At 46.8% G+C, this 19,417-nt stretch overlaps 1 protein-coding gene across 3 annotated transcripts; it reads left to right on the top strand.

The window, feature by feature from the left end:
* Positions 1 to 3,828: 3,828 nt before the first annotated feature.
* Positions 3,829 to 12,741, top strand: LOC135249336 (transmembrane protein 100-like). 3 transcript variants are annotated; one of them, XM_064324875.1, is made up of 3 exons: positions 3,829 to 3,927; positions 5,001 to 5,094; positions 6,289 to 12,741. In XM_064324875.1, the coding sequence occupies exon 3, from the start codon at positions 6,364 to 6,366 to the stop codon at positions 6,766 to 6,768; it is 405 nt and encodes a 134-aa protein (XP_064180945.1). In that variant the 5' UTR covers positions 3,829 to 3,927; positions 5,001 to 5,094; positions 6,289 to 6,363; the 3' UTR covers positions 6,769 to 12,741. The 3 variants fall into 3 exon arrangements, with proteins under 3 accessions (XP_064180945.1, XP_064180944.1, XP_064180943.1); XM_064324874.1 differs by having other exon boundaries at positions 3,833 to 3,927; positions 4,985 to 5,094; XM_064324873.1 differs by lacking the exons at positions 3,829 to 3,927; positions 5,001 to 5,094 and adding an exon at positions 5,488 to 5,714.
* Positions 12,742 to 19,417: the final 6,676 nt, after the last annotated feature.

Here is a 19,417-nt window from a genome sequence, read left to right as displayed (position 1 = left end):
CAATGCAGCCAATTCAGGAAATGTTTTTGAAATTCAAGAAATGAATTTCAATCAATTTCATTCAATTCAGTTTGATCTGTTTTTGTGCCTTTCGCGAAATGCGGATGTCTCTTAGTGCTTTACAGATGTTTTGGGCACTGGTCCAATACTTCATGAATCGACTGACTTCTTCAAGATTGTTTTTCAGCAGTACTACAATCGCACAACCAAATTGAATAAAAAGTTTATACTGCATATTAGTGATAAAAGAGTGAATTTATTATTAGTAATCTAAAGAAATTCATGTACGTTTATAACACCTGTGGTCTGTTGGTTTGAGACAAATTTCCTTGTACAATGCACAATGTGAAATATATTTAGGTACATCTTTGAGCACATTTCTTTTGAAAGTGTTATGGCTCTATTTTTAATCATCTATTTTGGTCTGACACTTCATCATATCAGGCTCTCTTCCTTGTCATGTATGTATGTTGTCATGACGACAGCGAGAACAGAATGAGCTCTTCAAAATCAACGTGGCAGCCTCCTAACGACTGTGTCCTCAGAATATGTACTGTCTAGTACACATACTGCAGTCCTGTTTCTGTCTGTTTTGTTGGCAGCCAATGGGCATTCTGTTAGTCCTGTCCCCATTTATTGTTGATTGTCATGTGATATTATTGTTCTGAGTCCTTCTCCCTTGTGGGGCTATGTTCATGTGCTTGTGTTGAAGGTGCTCATGAAGTTGCCGTCCTTGACTAGGCAGAATCTGGTCATGGGTCAATTGTACACCTGCCACATGACCTGCAATGTTAGGTTTCCTTGTGGATTTTTGATCGTCCAGTTCAGTGAGTTTGCCATGATTTTGGATTCACTGCTCTCTCTTTGGCCGGGCTTTCCACGTATGTTGCCAAATGTACTGCCTTTTGGATGCTTAGGTTTGCAAATTAGTACTCTGTGCAGGGATAGTCGATGGTCGGAGCAAATATGTACACTGCAGCCCGAAAGACCTGGATTTGAGTAGCCCTGTTCCACACATTCACCAGAAGCCCAATATATCAATTGTTCCATTCGTTTTTAAAATCCCCACCCAAAACCAAAGGCTTGGTTCATAGTTCGAGTTCATCCCTGGCTGAGATAGAGGCACTCGCTTAATCCTGTTAACAGATAAACTAAATTGAACTGCATCCAAGTCAGACTTTGAAAGAGAAAGCGAGATGATTAAAAGGTTAAAAGTTTTGCATATCGTGTCTGTACTTCCCGCTCACGTCTGCTGTCTGTCCTGGCCCCTCGCTGGTGGAATGACCTCCCCGTGGCGGTCAGAACAGCAGAGAATCTGACTAAATTCAAACGCAGAGTAAAGACTCATCTCTTCAGGCTGCACCTCTCCCCACCCCTCCCTAGCCTATAGTTTAGCTCAATGTACCTAGTTAGGCTAATACGATCACGTTAGTTTTTATTTGGCAGGATTGTTTTTGTCTGATTCTGGTTAGGCAAACGTGATTTCAGTGCTAGTTTGTACTTGGCAGGATTGTTTGTTTGTTTGCTGAACAGGTTACCCTACAGGGTTGGAGTCCTGATCTACGTGGGCACTTCTGGCACTACGATCTTTACTTCACTCTAGTGTGTTTCTTTTGCACCTCTGCACCTTGAACTAATGCACTTGTACGTCGCTCTGGATAAGAGCGTCTGCTAAATGCCTGTAATGTAATGTAATGTATACGTGAGTACCTTCTGGAATGTATGTAAGGACCAAGTTCACGAGAACGGACGCTGAAAAAATAACAAAAGCAGGCTTTTAAAGATGTCAGCACTTTCAAACTAAAGTGCTGTCAAACTAAGGTGCACAACTCTGGTCCTGACACTATAATAAACCCTTGAGGCAAATTGGTTATTTGTTAGAAGGGACGTCTCCTGACATTATTTTCAAGTATCTAGGTCAGACAGTCCAGGAGCAATGATTATTTAATAATTGCAATTTTAACTGACTGTTATAGCTCCACCAAGTGGCCAGTCGCCACCAGATTTGGTAATGCATTGTTGGGTGACACCCTCAAGCACAATATCGAGCTTCGTAAGATTCAGCCTGCGTTGTTAATGAAGGCTTTTGCTCATTGTAGCAAGTTTGCAATCTCAGCAAAGGAACTTTCTGAATCTTCTTGTGAATTTTTTTTTTTTAATTTTAAATGTTTTTTTTATCTGTATAGCACCACCATGTGGTTGGATTGGTGGAACAGTTAATAAAAAAATACATTAAAAAGGCTTGCAAAACTTTTCACTTCTAAAATCGCAGACCTTGTGCGTGAGAACTGCTGCCTATCCACCCTCCCTTTACCTGGGAGTCAGGGGTGCAGACAGTCTGGCCAATCAGTACGACTAACTGTTCACTTAATTACCTTGGAGGAAGGTAAACCAGGCCCAGATTTAGATTCGAGGGCCAGTATTTGAGTATCCCTGCTTTACACAATGCAGAGAATGCGAGGAAGAGATAAAGGTCATCGAATGGTTTTCGTGCACAGTTTATTTTATTTTTTTGCTGGGTTTTTCACAGGTTGGGCCTACCACGTATGAAACTGGCCGTACATTCCTCTGGAGCGAAGGGTGTTAGCAGCCAGTCGAAACCTGTTGCCACAACAACAAGTTCACTGGAATTCATCAAAAATGATTTTTTCAATGAACGTACCTGTGGCAAACACGCCTGCCACAGGCCACCGAAGTAGCTTTCCTTGGGGCCCTCCAGCACAGAGACACAGGGAGATGATGTTCCAACAGTCCAGATTTATTTTACGAGGATTTGGCAAGGTGGTACAGCCAAATGAGCAGATCTTAAACCCTGTCATGACAGAGAGCTCCCCGTGTGAGTGGGGATGGCAGATTTAACCTGTGATTACCTCATTATGCACAGGTGCAGCCACTCCTGTTCCTGGGTCCAATTAGCCTGGCCAATTATCTAATTCTTAACCAATTATCCAATTGGCCAGGTCTAATTAGCTTGACCCAGGGCAGGTGTGGCTGCTTAAACCAGCCATCCCCACACCACAGTACCATTTCTCCAAGGTGGTGACATGCAGCTGTTGCTCCCAAAATCTAGCGTTTTCTTTTGCTTTGCAGTTGAAGAGGCACCGTTTCTAGCTCTCTTATCCGTCGAAAAAGGTCCAGGTGACCCCTCGTGACTGAAGGCTATCATTGCTGGAACACGACAGGTCTATCTGTCTGTTCCTCGCCCGGGCGATCGCATTAGATGTGAGCACTCTTTGAACTTGTGATGCCATTTCATCCCTGAGCAATTTACTCCAGCAGAATGGCTTCTGTGAAAACACCCAGCAGAACAAAGAGAAGATTATTAAAAAAAAAAAAGACCTATGAGTCATCTGCAAAGAAGGTCATCTGCCAAAATAAACACAGAGCAATCTCTTCAGGCTGATTATTTTAAATCGTCAAACGAAACTGCCAGATGGAATATTAATAATAAGCAGCACCACCATCTGGCCAAATTGGGCAGGTTTTCTTATCTGAGTAGCAGGAGGGAACAGGAACCTACCTCCTAAATATGTCGTATACGGTATGCCGTTTTTTTTGCTGTGCAAACACTTTCACGGCTTAGAGGTTCATCTCAACCGACCTCAACAAAACAGCAGTGATTCCTAGACAAGAATTTTTGTTTTAGGGTTAGAATTGTTTCGTGCCTTTTTTGTTGTTGTTGTTGTTGTGACAAGTCGGGCAGACGGCTGTGCTGCTCTGCAGCGGCGTGGCCGTCTGGTCCGCCGCGCCGTTCGATCTGCGCTGGACTGAAGGTCTGAGAGAGGCGCGCAGCCGCGGGCGGCCCTCTGCCCCACGGGGAGGGAGGGAGGGAGGGAGGGAGGCGGGCACGTCTGCACGCGTGCGAGCTTCATGAATGGATGACATCGTCGATGACATCGTCAGAGGCCCCTCCTTCCTGAACCAGGGGTAACTCCTCTCTCTCAGCGCTGCCTGTGTGTGTGTGTTTGAATGTGTGTGAGGGACAGAGTGTGTGTGTGTGTGTGTGTGTGTGTGCATATGCCTGTGTATACGCATTTGTGTGTGCATATATTGAGTGGATTTGTGTTTGTCCATATATTGTGTGGATGTGTTTTTGTGTGTGCATATATTGTTCTGGGAGTATATGTGTGTTTGTGAATGTGTATGTTTATATGTGTTCAAGTAAATGCGATTATGTGTGTATGCGTATGAGTAAATGTGTGTGGGTAAATGTGTGTATGTGTGTGTGCATGTGTGTGAGTGGGGTAAATAAGTGTGGGTCAATGTGTGGGTAAAAATGTGTAGGTAAATGTATGTGTGTGAGGAGGGGGATATGCGGGTGTGTGTGGGGGGGTGTGTGTGGGGGGAGTATGTGGGGGTGGGGGGGTATGTGTGTGCGTGTGTGTGTGGGGGGTATGTGGGTGTGTGTGTGGGGGGAGTATATGAGTGTGTGTGGTGGGGTATGTGTGTGCGTGTGGGGGGGGTATGTGGCTGTGTGTGTGTGTATGCGTGTGTGTGTGTGGGGGGGTATGTATGTGCATGTGTGTGGTGTGGTGGGGGGGTATGTGAGTGTGTGTGGGGGGGTATGTGTATGCGGGGGGGGTGTGTGTGTGTGTGTGTTTGTAGGTAGGCAGGAACACAGATATGAAGTGGAGGTTCAGTGACTGTCAGTGAATAAGGGAGCAGGGGGCTGGCACTGACGGGGTGAGGAGGGGGGCAGTGTAATCCCGGAGTTGGGGGGCCGGGGTGGGGGGGGGGGGGTTGTCGTAACCATGTCGAGCTCCATGTGATGCTGACAGGGGGATAGGGAAAAAAAAGGACCAGCAGGGATTTGGGGTCTATTGTGATCATTTTAAAAAAGCAATTTGGTCACATCGCTTTTCCTTTGTGTGGTACAGAGTGTCGGGGGGCATGCGGGGTGGGGGGGGGGGGGGTTGGGTTCTTTTAATATTAATATAAATTCTAAATAGTGTATTTCATCAGTAGACTTGTGTTGCCTTCAAAGCACAAAATTATTCCAGGGAGCCACAGCAGGGGACCACAGGACGATGGAAACAGAAGGACACAGTCGTTACGCTAACAACGATGTTCAATGCTAATAATTAACAAATTCATGTGAGTATTTCCAGAGCAGCTGATTTCATCGTTACTTTTTGCCTGCATATTTTTCCCCGTAAACAGCGGCTTTGGCGATTTGTGGTCGTGTGCCAGTGCAGCAGATCTGAATCTGTGTTTGAAATAGATAGAGTGAGAAATAAATACTGATGAAAAGAGGGGACGAAAGAGTAATGGTAATTGATACCGGTGCTGCTACGTCTATCATAATTCCACAATCAGCAAGACGCCGTTTGAAATAAAATGCGATACGTGCATAATTGTGCATAGAGAGGGGGACAAGAGAAGACAGAAACAGAGAGATGCATGGAGATACTGGGAGAGAGGAAGAGAGCGAGGGAAGCATGGAGAGAGAGGGAGCGAGAGAGAGAGAGAGAGAGAGAGAGAGAGAGAGAGAGAACCCAGCCTCTTTTCTGCCATCTCCCTTTCCACGTCCCAATGCCTTTGACGTCATTCTCCAACGCTGGCCAATCAGGTGCCTTGGCCCGCCCACCCACCTCTCCCTGGCTCCTCCCCTGCCTTCAGATGCTTAAATTATCTGACAACGGCACTGGCAGAACAACACACAGCTAGCTGCTTCCTGGATGCAGGTTGGACAAGCAGGGAAAGGACAGAACAGAGTGAGAGAGGGTCTTACTGAGCATAGCTTCTGTGCACCTCTGTCTCTTTGTCATTATCTGTCTCTTTCTCTCGCTCTTTCTCCCAATCCCTTCTGTTTCAGTCTGTCTTTCTAGTACTCTGTCTGTCTCTGTCTTTCTATTTGACTCTCTCTTTGTTTACATCTTTTTCTCTCCTTTCAATCATCATCCACAGTCAGACATAACCACACACACACACACACACACACCCACAACACACAACACCACACACAACACAACACACACACACACAGATCACACATACACAACAGAACACAACATGCCACACAACGCACACACAGACACACACACACAGACACCCGCAGACACAGACACACACGCGCACACACAGACACACACGCGCACACACACGCACACACGCACACACGCACGCACACACACCCCACACACAGCACACACCACACACCACGCACCAGCACCACGCACACACAACACACACACACACACACACCGCAGACACAACACACGCACCACACGCACACACACACGCACACACACACCCTGTGTAAGGTCTGTGCTCTCTCCCCCCTGGCAGGCCAATGCTGACTCCTGACAGCGCCCTCTACAGACGCCACGGTACAGTCAGCTGCCGAGCTCGCGACGGCTCGAGATGGGCTGCTCCTCGGGCCACCTCCCCTTCCAGCCCCCGGCGCCCGCGCCCGCGCCCCCTCCCGCGCCCTCCGACCAGGAGGGGGCGCTCCAGGACGGCGGGCCCAGGGCCCCCGAGGCCCTGTCCACCGTGGAGCGGCTGGCGCAGGCCACGGGCGGCACGGAGAAGTCCTGGTACCGCTGCGTCTTCCCCTTCGGCCTGATCTCGCTGGTGATCGGCGTGGCCGGCACCGGCGTCACCTTCAGCTTCAACACCGTGCGGCAGACCAAGGTGGTGTCCGTGGTGCTGCTGGGCCTCGGGCTGGCCATGGTGCTGCTGGCCGCCGCCTGCTGGAGGATCCACCGGGTGAAGAGGAGGAAGAGGAAGGAGGGAGGCTCCTTCAGCTCCGAGCAGTGCGCCCTGTGAGGATGAGGATGGGGATGGGGGGGGGGAGACGGATGAAGATGGACGGAGAGGGATGGGGAGGAAGAAGCGGAGCACTGGTGGACTGAGAAAGTGCCCTGACTCTGAACTCTGTGACTGGACCCTAAGAGAGGGAGGAGGATATATCGCTGTCACACGCACGCTGCAATCACATTCACACCGCAATCACACACGCACACACACAGCATAATCACACATACACAGGCACACACAAAATAATCACACACACGTCACAATCACACGCGACACACGCACACACCACAATCACACACTTCATAATTGCACACACGCAGACATACACACGCCATAATCACACACACACACGCACACACACAGCATAATCACACACACACAGGCACACACAAAATAATCACATTCACACCGCAATCACACACGCACACACACAGCATAATCACACATACACAGGCACACACAAAATAATCACATTCACACCGCAATCACACACGCACACACACACTGTAATCACATGCACACCACAATCACACACGCACACACACAGCATAGTCACACATACACAGACACACACACCATAATCACACACACAGCACAATAACACGCGCACACGCACACACCACAATCACACACTACATAATTGCACACATGCAGACATACACACGCCATAATCACACACACACATGCACAACACAGCTAACACACACACCACACACACACACACACACACATACATACATACACACACACACATACTTACTCTTCTCGGATGGGCCATGCTTGCTCTCTCTCTGAGGATTTACAGACACTCCTGGGAATACCTCTCCTGGGGATTTTTTTTCCTGGGGCGCTCGCGGATTGACGCTGATGACATCACACGCCCTCCATCCACCGGTCCTGAGGATTCCGGGGTCCCTCGTGGTTTGGCACCGCCCGGGACGGGACCGGAGGGGGTCCAGGACGTGGGACTGCGGGACGGTGACTGTGACCCCGCGACCGCACGGGAGAGGAAGTGCCCTCTCTGATCCGGCGTGACCCGGTAGCGCATCACCTGCCGACACCACCGACGAGGCCTTCTTTAATTTAACCCCGACGAGACGCGTCTGACGGCTTTGAGTGGCAGCTGAGCTGGGAGAGACGGAGGGGGCAGGTGGTAGTTCCTGTGCGAGTGCACACGTGCGTGTGTGTGTGTGTGTGTGTGTGTGTTTGTGTTTCCATTTGTGTGCATGTACATGTGCCTGTTTTGTGATGTATGTGTATCTCTCTTCCCCTCTCTCTCTCTCTCTCTCAGTCTCTCTCAGTCTCTCTCAGTCTCTCTCTCTCTCTCTCTCTCTCTCTCTCTCTCTCTCTCTCAGTCTCTCTCTCTCTCTCTCTCTCTCTCTCTCTCTGCCCTGCTCTCTTTCTCAGCCTATTTTGGGAAACGGTGTGAGGGGAGCAGAGGGAGTGAATGTGCCTTTCATTAGCGTGGGGGCGTGCGTGCATGCTGGGACCGCTCCTGCACGCCTGCGACCGTTCGTGCGTGCGGGAGGTGCGGAGGGCAGCGTTGGGGGGGGGGGGGGGGGGGGGAGAGAGTGACATAGAAAATGCTGATGTCAACAAAGGAATTCCTCAATGCATCTCTTCATTTGTGACGAGTGAGAGAGAGAGAGAGACCCGGTCCTCACAAGGCAAGATAAATAGGACTACAGCCTGCTGTGTCTGTGTGTGTGTGCGTGTGTGTATGTGTGTGTGTGTGTTTGTCTGTGTGTGTGCGTGTGTGTATGTGTGTGTGTGTGTGTTTGTCTGTGTGTGTGCGTGTGTGTGTGTGTGTGTTTGTCTGTGTGTGTGCGTGTGTGCATGTGTGTATGTGTGTGTTTGTCTGTGTGTGTGTGTTTGTATATGTGTGTACTGTATGTGTGTGTATATTTGCTTGAATGTGTGTGTGTATGTGTGTGTTTGTCTGTGTGTGTATGTGTGTGTTTATTTGCCTGAATGTGTGTATGTATGTGAGTGTTTGTCTGTGTGTGTGTTTGCATATGTGTGCATGTGTGTGTGTATTTGCCAGAATGTGTGTATGTATGTGTGTGTTTGTCCGTGTGTGTGTTTGTATATGTGTGTATGCGTGTGTGTATTTGCCTGAATGTGTATATGTATGTGTGTGTTTTTGTTGTTCATTTTCCTTCTCTTATTTCATCTTTCCAGTCTCCCTGTCCCTTGTCAAAACCCCCTGCCATCTTCTTCCACACACACACATACACACACTCACTTATATACACACATATATAGATGCACACACTGAAACATGCACACACTATGAGTGCCATTTCAGAAGTCTGCATATATGTACATATAGAGTCATTACCGGGGTATTTAGCATTTGTACTGAGGACCAGGGCTTTCCTGATGTTACAATGTATGCTGTGTGTGCATATTTGCATGTATGTGTATGAGTGTATGCATGTGTATTTGTGTGTGTTTGTGTGTTTGTGCATCTATGTGTGTGTGTGAGTGTGTGTGTATGTATGTGCATTCATATATGTGTGTGTATGCATGTGTGTGTGTGTGTGTGTGTGTGTGCGTGTCTGTGTGTATGCATGTGCATTTGTGTGTTTGTGCATCTATGTGTGTGTGTGTGAGTGTGTGTGTATGTATGTGCGTTTATATATGTGTGTGTGTGCGTGTCTGTGTGAGTGTGTGTGTGTGTGTGTGTCCAAGCATGAAGACTTCAGTGGCACAGCCAAGATTTGAAGCCAAATGAATGTCATCTTCTGAGCTTACTCATTTTGTTTCCGGAGCCGTGTCATGGTATTTCATGCGGTTACAAATTCATGGAAATGAGATGCACAGTTTTCTTTATTATTTAAAAACACATCTGTTTCCTTTCACTCTTTTTCATGCACCATCAAATTCTCGTTTTATCAATTCCGTTCTGAAAGAAGGGATCAAAAGCTGGGGTGCACCACGGAGTGTTTTGAGGCCACAGATTGAAGGCCTATTTATCCTGTGGGGGTGTGTGGTGTCACAGCCAGGGGCACTGCACGGCAAACCGTCCTGTGTGTCTCTCACACACACTCTCACAGGAAACGAGTACTGTGCTGAGTGTGTGTGTCTGACGGTACGGGCATCGATCGTCTCAGATGTAGGAGTATCATGTTTACATACGTTTTCCATGGCGATGGTACAAAATCGAACAAATGATCGAACAAATGTACAAATATATCATTTTGAATGTAATTTCTCCGTTCAGAATTTGGGTGAGGGATGGGGTGGCGGGGGGCTTTTGCCATGGGGGGGGGCAATGAAAATATTTCACTAAAAAACAAATAAAAAGCAGATAGAAATATTTTTTTTAATTCATTCAAATTCCATCCCGCGAAGAAGACGTGGAAACATGGCCCATCTCGTGCTTGCCTTTATTTTATTTTATTTTATTTTATTTTATTTTATTTTATTTTAAGCAGAAGGCTTTATGTCTTGGGGAACCCCTATGCAAGTGTTTCTCTTGCTTCTTTTACATCGGAAGTGTCAGTGTTTGTGTTTGAATGCACACAGTGAGAGGGCTGCATTGATAGGACAGATTTGATGATGTAGATCAAATGTGCTTGCTTTGTTTTTTCTTTGGGGGGGGGGGGGTAAAAGAACTTCACCACTTCCCACCTGACACCCCCACATTGTATTATTATTATTTGGTTTTTCGCCATCTAAACCTAACCCTAATCCTAACACCCAACCCACAATCCAAAAACAGAACCTCAACCCATAACCCACCTCAACACCCCAAACCACACCCTACCCACAACACCCCAAACCTTAATCCACCAACAACACCCCAAACCACAGCCTACCTACAACACCCAAAAACCACAACCCACCCAGAACAAACCACACCCTACCCACAACATCCCAAACCTTAATCCACCAACAACACCCAAAACCACAGCCTACCTACAACACACAAAAACCACAACCCACCCAGAACACCCCAAACCTTAATCCACCCAGAACACCTCAAAACCCACAACCCATTCCGAACACCCCACAACCATAACCCTCCCACAACGCATTAAACCACACCCCACCCAACCCACACCTATTTGCAACACTACAACCCACAACACCCTAAACCTGCAACCCGCTCAAAACACCCCCCCAAAAATTGCAACCCACTCGCAGCACCCCAGCCTACAACCGACCCACAGCACCCCGACCGAACAATCCACACATGACACCCCAAAACCCACAGCACCCCCCAAAAGAACCTCACGAAGCCCCAACCCGTGTCCCTTTCTCTCATGTCGGGTTGAGGTTAGCGGTAGCAGCACAGTGCCTGCCAGCGTCCTGCTCCTGAGGCAGAGGTGCGGGAAAAACACATTCATGGGAATGTGTCGCCCGGACGAGACTCAAATAATGCCTGATAATGATGTGGAACAAATCAACGGTGTACATGTTTCACCTCTGTTAGATAGGAAAGGGGGAGGAGAGGGAGGGAGGGAGAGAGAGACAAAGAGAGATGGATGGATGGGCAGGAGAGAGGAACCCCACAGAGATCTTATTACAGATTCATTGAGAAATGCCAGCCTGAAATAGAAGACTACATGTCCAGAATATGAAAGTATTGACAGGCAGTGAGTCTTTGCTCCAATTGGTAGTGAGTATTTATGCTGTTAACATTTGCCTAGACTGTATGTCTCACTCTGGACCTTAAGATCCTGACACACACCCATACACACACACACACACCCGTACGTGCACATATGCGCCCACATATGCGTGCACACACACACATGTGCACACACATGCACACACCCCTGCACACATGCACGTATGCACACACACATGCTCGCACACACCCACACACACACACACACACATGCGCACATACACGTACACACCCATACGCACACACGCAAATACACACACACGCACACGCGCACACACACAAGCTTGCACACGCACACGCACATGCACACAGACACACATACAAACAAACACAGAAACACACACAGAAACACAGATGCACCCACAGGCACACACATGCACATATGCACACACACACTCACACAAGCACACACACACACACACACACACACACGCAAACTCCCACATTCCCACGCCTTGTTTTCCACAGAGGCCCCCGGCGGTGGACAGGTGTGAATATAAATAGCTTTCATTCTTTCATGCGCTACGTTCTTCTGCTCTAAGTCGCATGTTTCAATCGAGAGAAAACAAAAAGGCGTAATGAAGAATGATGGCGAACAGCATTCACTCATTCATGTGCTCTTACCGAATTCCACTTTTACTTTCTGCTATGGGTAACTGTTTATATGTGATGCACATACACGTGGTACTGTGGCACTCAGTTGTTTGAGTTTCTTCGTGTGACACAGCATGCACACAACCTTTCAAGCTGTGACGGGGCAGGCTGAGGGAAACTGAATCTTTGAAGCACGTTTTACTCTTCAGATGCTCTTTAAATAGAAGAAGAAAAAAAAAAGATTTCTAAACGTTCCTGCTGGTCCTTGAGAACTTTCAATGAAACGTGCTGCTCACCCAAGTGAGTTGGTGTGTGTTGCTGTACGCCCAAAAGAAAGCTCATGTTCTCCGTATAGGTGAAAAATTATGTTTTTACCTTTTGCTAAGCTGCAGGAATTTTACTGGTGTCTAGGAAGTTGAAGTGCTTCGTGTAATCAATTCAATCAATGCTGATCTGCATGTAGAAGGTGAAACACATTCTACACTGGGTAGATGTAGTTGGTATATGTGATCCTGCTGATATCGTCTGTCCATCCACATTTTGTTTCTACGCAGACATGACTCACCAAGTACAGCTGCACACTCCCCCTAGTGATGAATGTACGCAAATACATCCCTTTTTGTTGGGCACATCCTGTAACTGTATATATAGATATATATGTGTAAATATAATATATTTATATAGACTGTATATTTATATGCTTATTTGGATTCTTTTAAAAACATCTGTATTAAACAGGAAAGTGAAGAGGCAATGTGTTGGGTTTTTCTTTCATTGGTAACACTTTACATTACTTGCACAAGTACAGCACAAGAACTGCTTGTCAAGGGCTTCATGAAATGGGTTTCCACAGCTGAGCAGCCATACACAAGCCTAAGACCACCATGCGCAAGTTTTGACTGGTAATGGTGTAAAGCTCACCACCATTGGACTCTGGAGCAGTGGTAATGTGTTCTCTGGAGTGATGAATCACGCTTGGCTATCTGGCGGTCTGAAGGACGTATCTGGGTTTGGCAGAAATGTGTTTTGCCAACTGTACTGGCCCAAAATAGTGCAAACTGTAAAGTCTGGTGTAGGAGGAACAATGGCCTGGGGCTGTTTTTTTGTGGTTTTGGGCTGGGCCCCTTAGTTCCAGAGAAGGGAAATCTTAATGCTACAGCATACAATGACGTTCTAGAGAATCGTGTGCTTCCAGCTTTGTGGCAACCGTTTGGGAACACCCTTTCCTTTTTCCAGCATAGCAGTGCCCCCGTGCACAAAGCAAGGTCGATACAGAAATGGTTTTGCTCAGTTTGGTGGGGAAGAACTCGACTGGCCTGCACAGTGCCCTGACCTCTACCCCATCAATCACCTTTGGGATGCAATGGATTGCCTACAGCGAGCCAGGCCTTACGCCCAGCATCAGTGCCAAACCTCAGCAGTGCTCTTGTGGCTGAATGGAAGCAAATCCCCACCACTATGTTCCTAAATCTACTGGGAGGCCTTCTTAGAAGAGTGGGGGCTGTTACAGCAGCAAAGGGGGGGGCGGGGCGGGGCTTGGGGGGGGGCGTCCAACTCCATATTAATGCCCATGGTTTTGGAAAGAGATGTTCCCCCACATAGGTTGCGTCCATGTTCAGGATATGTCCCAAACTCGGGGTGCTCCTGTCAGGAGCCGGTGGACTGGAAGCCTTTCAGTGAAAGCTTGCGTATTCCAAACGCAAACGTTAAAGAAAAAAGTTTTGGCTTATTTCGGCTCCTCGTCGAGGTGTAAAACGACCGACAGGCTTGATTATTTTGTAACAATTATTGTGGGTCATTTTCGTAAACAGAACACGATGGTCTCGAAGCTGAACTCATTCTTGCATTGCAGAGAGAAACCGTGACATTCCACACAGCTGTAATAGCATCTGCCAAGTGAGTGTAATGTAATGTAAACGTAATCAGCTGTTTTCATTAAATGCTTTAAAAAAGAGGGGGGGGGGGCAAAAACAGTCTCTCTCTACTCCCTGAACACAACTGCTGAGTTCTGAAGACTTCATATTGACATGGACTAAAACATGGATTACTGGGCAAGTGTTTACCTCCAAGTTTTAATTAAACTCACCTTAATTAGGAGACTAAATGTATGTTGTTATAGCAGATTCTGCAGTGTAATGAGGATTTTTATCTTGAACTGAAATCACTGAACGTTCATGAATGAATCATTGCATTAATATGGCACTTTTCCGAATGCTCAAAGTGTTTTATGCCGATGAATGGGAACTCACCTCACCCACCACCAATGTGTAGCGCCCACCTGGGTGAGGCACGGCAGCCATTTTGCGCCAGAGCACTCACCACACATTAGCTAAGGTGAAGAGGGAGAGAACATTTTTTAGCCAATTAAAACGGGGGATGATTAGGTGACCAGATTTAGAATTTAGCCAGGACACCAGGGAACCCCCTGCTCTTTGCAACGAGTGTCATGGGGTCTTAAATGACCATAGGAAGTCCTCAGTTTAACGTCTCATCCGAAAGGTGGCATCTCCAACGGCACAGTGTCCCGTCACTGCACTGGGGCATTGGGGTTTACATTACATTACATTACATTCATTTGGCAGACGCTTTTATCCAAAGCAACGTACAAAAAAGTGCATTTTCATGATCGTAGACAACTGCTGAACACGGGTTCAGTAAGGTACAATTACTTATTTTGTACAGCTATTTCTAGCCGAGAACAATGAACACTATCCTGGTCTAACATCTGCAAAGCCAAACTAGGCAGAAGAATAAGCTACAGTATTAGGACGAATACAATTTACCAAGAAGTGCAGGGATGGGGCAACATGTAACAAGTGACAGGAAAAAGGGTTGTTTTTTTTTTTGTTTTTTTTATTTATATATACAGCGTGGTGGTGGTTATTCTAGGTATAGTCTGAAGAGATGAGTCTTCAGGCCACGGCGGAAGATGGATAGTGAGGGGGAGGTTCGGAGAGGGACGGGGAGTTCGTTCCACCACTGGGGAGCTAGGGTGGAGAAGCTCTGTGATCCCTTTGGGCGGGTGGGAGGGGTTGCAAGACAACCTGCTGCCGCAGAGCGGAGTGGTCGAGCAGGCACATAGAATTGAGTCATGTCCTGCAAGTAGATGGGGGCTGTCCTGTTGGCGGCAGTGTAGGCAAGGGTCAGGGTTTTGGATCGGATCCTGGCAGCGACCGGTAGCCAGTGAAGTGATCGCAGCAGAGGAGTGACGTGGGAGAATTTGGGGAGGTTGTAGACCAAAGGGTTTATTTGACCAAAGAGAAGATTGCCCCCTGCTGGCCCACCAACACCACTTACAGCAGCCACTTAGCTTTCCCAGGTGGCCTCCCATCCAAGTACTAACCAAGCCCACACTTACATAGCTTCAGCCATTCAGCAGGAGCAGAGTGCATGGTGGGATGCTTAGCCTCAGCCATTCAGCAGGAACAGGGTGCATGCTGGGATGCTTACCTTCAGCCATTCAGCAGGAGCAGAGTGCATGGTGGGATGCTTAGCTTCAGCCATTCAGCAGGAACAGGGTGCATGCTGGGATACTTACCTTCAGCCATTCAGCAGGAGCAGGGTGCATGGTGGGATGGCTGCTGGCTTTGTGATTGTTTTCCCACGGAGAGAGCCTCTTATAAATTAAGCTAGCTTTTCAGTTTGAGGGGACTTTGCTGGCAAAGTCCAGTAATAAAGGCTTACCCGCATCAGCACCCACACAACTGGCCCTACAAATCTGGCAGGGAAGCTTAGTGCTGTTCTGCCTGCTGACAGACTGAGGAACAATAAATCTTTTTTTTATCCAATGAAAATGTCTTGAGAGATGGTCGTGCACGTACATGCACAGGACATCTGACAATCGATGGAAAGGTGAGTTTATACTACATCTGAACATGTATGTGTGTGTGTGTGTGTGTGTGTGCGTGCGCGTATGTGCATGTGTGTGTGTGTCTGTCTGTCTGTGTGTGTGTGTGCATGCGTGTGAAATATATATCAGCGGAAAACTTCACATTATGGGGATTTTTGATGATTTAAAAACGTCTCTAATGTCCGCAGTGACTTTGTGTGCGACGTGCCGCTCATTATTCCTCTCAAAGGATTTTAATAAAAAGTACTTGGCGCTGACATTTACGTCATCTCAGTCAGACCTTTCTGTTCACATTAATACACGTATCGACTGCTTGCATCTCGCTCCCCCTTCCAAGCGATAAGGAAGTCCTGGCACGCTCTTGCTCACGAAAAGGGATAAAAATAACCATCCCAAGAGAGCGAGTGACTAAGAGTGCGCGCGTGTGTGTGTGTGTGTGAGTGTGTGTGGGTGTATGTGAGTGTGTGTGTGTGTGTGTCTGTGTGTGTGTGTGTGTGTGTGAGTCTGTGTGGGTGTATGTGAGTGTGTGTGTGTGTGTGTGTGTGTGTGTGTGTGTGTGTGTGTGTGTGGTGTGTGTGTGTGGGTGGTGGTGGTGTGTGTGGTGGGGTGGGGTGTGTGTGTGTGGGTGTGTGTGTGTGTGTGTGCATGTGTGTGTGTAGGTGTGTGGGTGTATGTGTGTGTGTGTGTGTGTGTGTGTGTCTGTGTGTGTGTGTGTGCGTGCGTGCGTGTGTGTGAGTGGGTGTGGGAGTGTATGTGAGTGTGTGTGTTTGCGTGTGTGTGCGTGTGTGTGTGTGTGTGCATGTGTGTGTGTAGGTGTGTGTGTGAGTGTGTGTGTGCGTGTGTGTGCGTGCGTGTGTGTGCATGTGTGTGTGTAGGTGTGTGTGTGAGCGTGGGGGGGGCACTCACAGAGAGAAATGTCTTGCTGATTCATTGAGAAAATAGAGAGGTATACAGTACGTGTTCAGAATACTCAATCAGTGCTGCATTGTGAGGCTCCGGGCTCACCAACAGGAGTATAATGACATTTTCTTTTTGTTTTTTGTTTTTCATCTGAAGTAGATCTTCCTTATACTGGACCTTAGTGCTTGACAGCCAGAGAGAGACAGTCTGATAGGTAGTCTTTCCTTTACAGAAAAGAAATACGCTGAAGCATATTGAAATAACATGTTATCAAGGTCAGAAAAAAAATGTAATGCACAAACGATTTGCCACCTTCAGATATTGCATGTGATGATATAATGACAAATATATTTACCCCACACATACATTCTATATAACTATGTATAAACGGGCTGCAGTTATATGGCTCACCAGTTTTGGCTGTAAATTCCCTCAAATTAACGCTGACAGTCTGCACTATAACCTTGCGTGTGAGCTCGGTAATGTTTGGGGCAAACACTTTTTTTTCCTTAATTTGGCTCTGTACTCAACAATTTTTGATTTCTAATCAAACAATTCACATGTGGTTAAAGTGCAGATTTTCAGCTTTTGGCAGGCACTTTTATCCAAAGTGATCAGTAAGTGCATACCGAAGGTCATTGGAACAACTACAAAACACAGGTTTGATAAGTGACAATACTCATAATGTAACAGTCATCCATAGCCATGAACACATTAGGTCCAGTTCACACAGTAAGCTTAGGCTAGGTCAGAAAGCTATGACATTTCAAGCCAGAATGAGGCACGATGACAAGGTATGATAGAGCCACAGCATCAAGGTAATGATGCCATATAAGTGCTGGATGAAGATCCAAGTGTAACATGAAAGTGCTAGAGGATCAGATAAGAGTGATAAGAGTGTTTCTAGACTGGGAGTGCCCTGTAGAGTAATGATAGTTAGTCCAGGTACAGGGTGAAGAGATGAGTCTTCAGGCCATGGCGGAAGATGGGCAGGGACCAAGTGGTTTGTAGAGGAATGGACGGTTTGTTCCACCGCTGGGGAGCTAGATGTGGAGAACCTCCGTGGTCGGGACGGGACGGGACGTAGGAGAACCAGTCACCCAGATGGCAGGAAGTACAAGTCGCCCCCGCTGCAGCAGAGCGGAGTGGTCAAGCTGGCATGCAGGACTGAATCATGTCCTGTAAGTAGGCGGGTGCTGTCCTGTTGGCTGCAGTGTAGGCAAGGGTCAGGACTTTGAACCTGAGCCTGGCAGCGACCGATAGCCAATGGAGTGACCTCAGCAGAGGAGTGACTTGAGGGAACTTGGGATGGTTGAAGACAAGTCAAGCAGCATTTTTAATCATCTGTAGTGGCTGTATGGCACAAGCTGGCAGGCTTGAAAGGAGGGAGCTGAAGTAGTGAAAACGATAGGTCACCATATGCTGGGCAAGCAGCTGGGTGGAGTGCGTACTCAGGTGCGGTCGAATCCTCCTGATGTTGCACAGGAGGAGTCTGCAGGCTGTCGGCTGCAGTGTAGGCCGGGGTCAGGGGTCATCGGTCGCATGCTTCAACGGCGCAGGAAAATATTAAATATTAACTTGGGCATAATTCCAATTCCATCCATTCTATTCCAGTTCCGCCACTGCAGCTCGCTCCCTGGTGCGCCAGATTGGAATGGAATCCATCCGTCTCAGTCGAATGAACTTAAATGCGCATTTGAGGACGGAGTGTGGCACAGTGGGTAAGGAACTGCGCTTGTAACCGAAAGGTCGCAGGTTCGATTCCCGGGTAAGGACACTGCCGTTGTACCCTTGAGCAAGGTACTTAACCTGCATTGCTTCAGTATATATCCAGCTGTATAAATGGATACAATGTAAAGTGCTATGTAAAAAGTTGTGTAAGTCGCTCTGGATAAGAGTGTCTGCTAAATGCCTGTAATGTAATTTGAGCACATCTCTGGGTACTCTGCAGTCGTGTTGTTCTAGAGGTATGCCTTTAATAGTTTCATCTGAAGTCCTTCCTGCTTTTTAAATGTCATATATCTTAGTCCAGATGGCACTCTATTTATAATATTTTAATCTTCCATTATTATTATCTTCTCTTTGAAACGTGGAAACACATTTTTTTTTTACATTTGTACCACCAAGAAGCACAGTTGTCTTGAGAAATAAACAACCGATATCCTCACCTCCTTCTACTGCTGGCCCGGCACGAGTGTGAAATATCAGTCAGATCAGTTTAGAGATATATTTCAGTGAGTCTAGAGATACATATCATTGAGTTTAGAGGTATATATCATTGAGTTTAGAGATATATATCATTGAGTTTAGAGATATATGTCCTTGAGTTTAGATACCTATCATTGAGTTTAGAGATATATATCATTGAGTTTAGAGATATATCATTGAGTTTAGAGATAGAGATATATCATTGAGTTTAGAGATATATCCTTGAGTTCAGAGATATATCATTGAGTTTAAAGATATATATCAATGAGTTTAGAGATATATCATTCTGGGTCTTTTGACTACAGTCGACTTACATTCCCCAAATCCTTGGCAAATAGCTAACTTTTTGTAGGAAGTTAACTTCTTACAAAAAGATATGGTAAATTTCTTTATTTTTTTCTCTTTTTTTGGTAAAGTTCATTTTTAGACCATGTATTGAAATGCATGTACTTCCCATATATTTACAT

The sequence above is a fragment of the Anguilla rostrata genome, chromosome 2 (genome assembly GCF_018555375.3).
Source record: "Anguilla rostrata isolate EN2019 chromosome 2, ASM1855537v3, whole genome shotgun sequence".
NCBI lineage: Eukaryota > Metazoa > Chordata > Actinopteri > Anguilliformes > Anguillidae > Anguilla > Anguilla rostrata.
Note: the sequence above shows the minus strand (reverse complement) of the source record. Positions and strands in the feature narration are given on the sequence as shown.